The 2,566-nt window shown below is 59.3% G+C and overlaps 1 protein-coding gene across 1 annotated transcript; it reads left to right on the forward strand.

Moving 5' to 3' along the window:
- Positions 1–286: 286 nt before the first annotated feature.
- LOC308333668 (HBS1-like protein) lies at positions 287–2,278 on the forward strand (the record flags this gene model as incomplete). Its single annotated transcript, XM_080790124.1, has 1 exon — positions 287–2,278. One exon carries the CDS (start codon positions 287–289, stop codon positions 2,276–2,278), a length of 1,992 nt encoding a protein of 663 aa, XP_080646250.1.
- Between the last annotated feature and the right edge of the window lie 288 nt (positions 2,279–2,566).

Genomic DNA, 2,566 nt, shown 5'->3' on the forward strand with positions numbered 1-2,566 from the left:
CAATGGCACTGTCTTCCATTGTGTGGAATGTCTGACAGTGACATATCATGTTGATATGTCTATGATGTCGTCTATGATGACGTATGTATGTATGACCCCATATTTGTGCCCTCTGTGGCTAATTGTCACCGTCCAATCAAAGAATATTGTAAAGGAGCGTCATCACACATTGACCTATAGTCGTCACGTCATTGGCTCATAAGGATGCGTATGCTGCAGTGAGACACACACGTAAAGACTTAAATATGTTTGCTTAGCAGAGAGAGAAGGCACCGAAGACAAAGACATGCCTCGACGCAGAAATGTAGGGGGTTTCAGCTGCGACGATTACTTTGACGATGAGGGCGACGGCGACGACGACGACGACGATTACTACGATGATGATGACGGCTCCATCTCACCAACGACGGCAGCTCAATTCATCTACTCGAAGCATCACGGGGGGCAAGCGGAGGAGCTCATGGCCCCCGCTACGCCTGGTACGTCGTACTTTTCCGAGGAGGACAAGTACGTCGCTAACGTCGACCCAATCGATCAGGCCAAGCTGTCCTCGTGTCTGGACCAGATGCGGATCGTACTGGGCAATGCGGTGCCGGACTCGGTCCTGACCCGGGCGGCCTTCCAGAGTGGTTATGACCCGCAGAAGGCACTCGACGCAGTCCTGTCTGAGGACGCGGATGCCAGAACCTGCACCGACCCAGAGATGACGGCACTGCCACGAAGATCTAACCAGGAAAGGAAGAAAGCGCTTCCGCAAAGAGGAGCGTCAGAGGTGCTACCCAGGGTGGCCCGCATGACTGTCTCTGGCCGAGGCGGAAGCCCTGTGACGGCTGCTTCCGTAGCCCCCACCAAACGTCACAAGACTCCGTCTAAACAGGCCGGAGGAGGAGGGGCAGATGGGCTCGCCTCGGCTTCTGTCCCGGGACGTGTCCCCGGGAAGCCCAGGCAGCAGATCGACGTCAAGGCAGAGCTGGAGAAGAGACAGGGGGGCAAAGCCCCGTTGAACTTAGTCGTCGTGGGCCACGTGGACGCGGGCAAAAGCACTCTGATGGGGCACGTGCTGTACCTGCTGGGCGACGTCAACAAGCGCACCATGCACAAGTACGAGCAAGAGTCCAAGAAGGCGGGCAAGGGCTCGTTCGCCTTCGCCTGGGTCCTGGACGAGACGGGCGAGGAGAGGGACCGAGGCGTCACCATGGACGTGGGCGTGACCAAGTTCCAGACGGCCTCTAAGACGGTGACCCTGATGGACGCGCCGGGACACAAAGACTTCATCCCCAACATGATCACGGGAGCAGCGCAGGCCGACGTGGCGGTACTGGTGGTGGACGCCGGCCGGGGGGAGTTTGAGGCGGGCTTCGAGGCCGGGGGTCAGACCAGAGAGCACGGCCTGCTGGTCCGATCCCTGGGCGTCACGCAGCTGGCCGTGGCCGTCAACAAGATGGACCAAGTGGACTGGCAGCAGGAGCGCTTCCGGGACATCCTCTCCAAACTGGGCCATTTCCTCAGGCAGGCGGGCTTCAAGGAGTCCGACGTGTTCTACGTTCCCACCAGCGGCCTGTCGGGGGAGAACCTCACCGCCAGGAGTTCCATTCCAGCGCTCACCTCCTGGTACTCTGGGCCCTGCCTGCTGGAACGGATCGACGCCTTCGGACCTCCTCAGAGGTCTACGGACAGGCCTTTCCGGCTGTGCGTCTCGGACGTCTTCAAAGACCAGGGATCGGGCTTCTGCGTGGCGGGGAAGATCGAGGCCGGCTACGTTCACACCGGAGACAGAGTCCTGGCGGTGCCTCCCAACGAGACCTGCGCCGTCAAGGGCATCGCTCTGCACGACGAGGCGCTGGACTGGGCGGCGGCGGGGGACCACGTCACCCTCACGGTCACCGGACTGGACATGCTCACGGTCAACGCGGGATGCGTGCTCTGCCACCCCGGGGAGCCCGTCGGACTATGCTCGCGTTTCAGGGCCCGGATCCTCCTCTTCGACACCCTCGAGATCCCCGTCACGCAGGGCTTCCCCGTCCTGCTGCACTACCAGAGCGTCAGCGAGCCCGCCACCGTGCGGAAGCTGATCAGCGTTCTGCACAAGGGCAGCGGCGAGGTGCTCAAGGCGAAGCCGAAGTGCCTGGGGAAAGGCATGACCGCCGTGGTGGAGATCCAGACCCAGCGGCCCGTGCCACTGGAGCTGTACAAGGACTGCAAGGAGCTGGGTCGGTTCATGCTGCGTTACGTGGGGTCCACCATCGCCGCTGGGGTGGTCACTGAGATCAAGGGATGATGAACTAGAAGCATGCATCCGGATGATTGCATGTAGGTGCAAACTAATAAGTGTAGTCGCTTCTAGGGACTTTTCGTTCATGGACCCTACAGGTTAATAATACACATGATCCATCTGTTTCCCCATCCACGTGTGCAGGGGAAAGAACATGGGAGAAAAAGTGAACGTGGCGTTTTCACAACCAAATGCATTCTATAGAGTCCTGGATTGCTATTTTTCGTCACTATACCTCACCGTGCCGGGAGTGGGACATTTGAGCGTAGTCACGCAAAGGATCTCGAGGTTAAA

The sequence above is a fragment of the Protomyctophum bolini genome (genome assembly GCF_963924005.1).
Source record: "Protomyctophum bolini genome assembly, chromosome: 18".
Classification (NCBI taxonomy): domain Eukaryota; kingdom Metazoa; phylum Chordata; class Actinopteri; order Myctophiformes; family Myctophidae; genus Protomyctophum; species Protomyctophum bolini.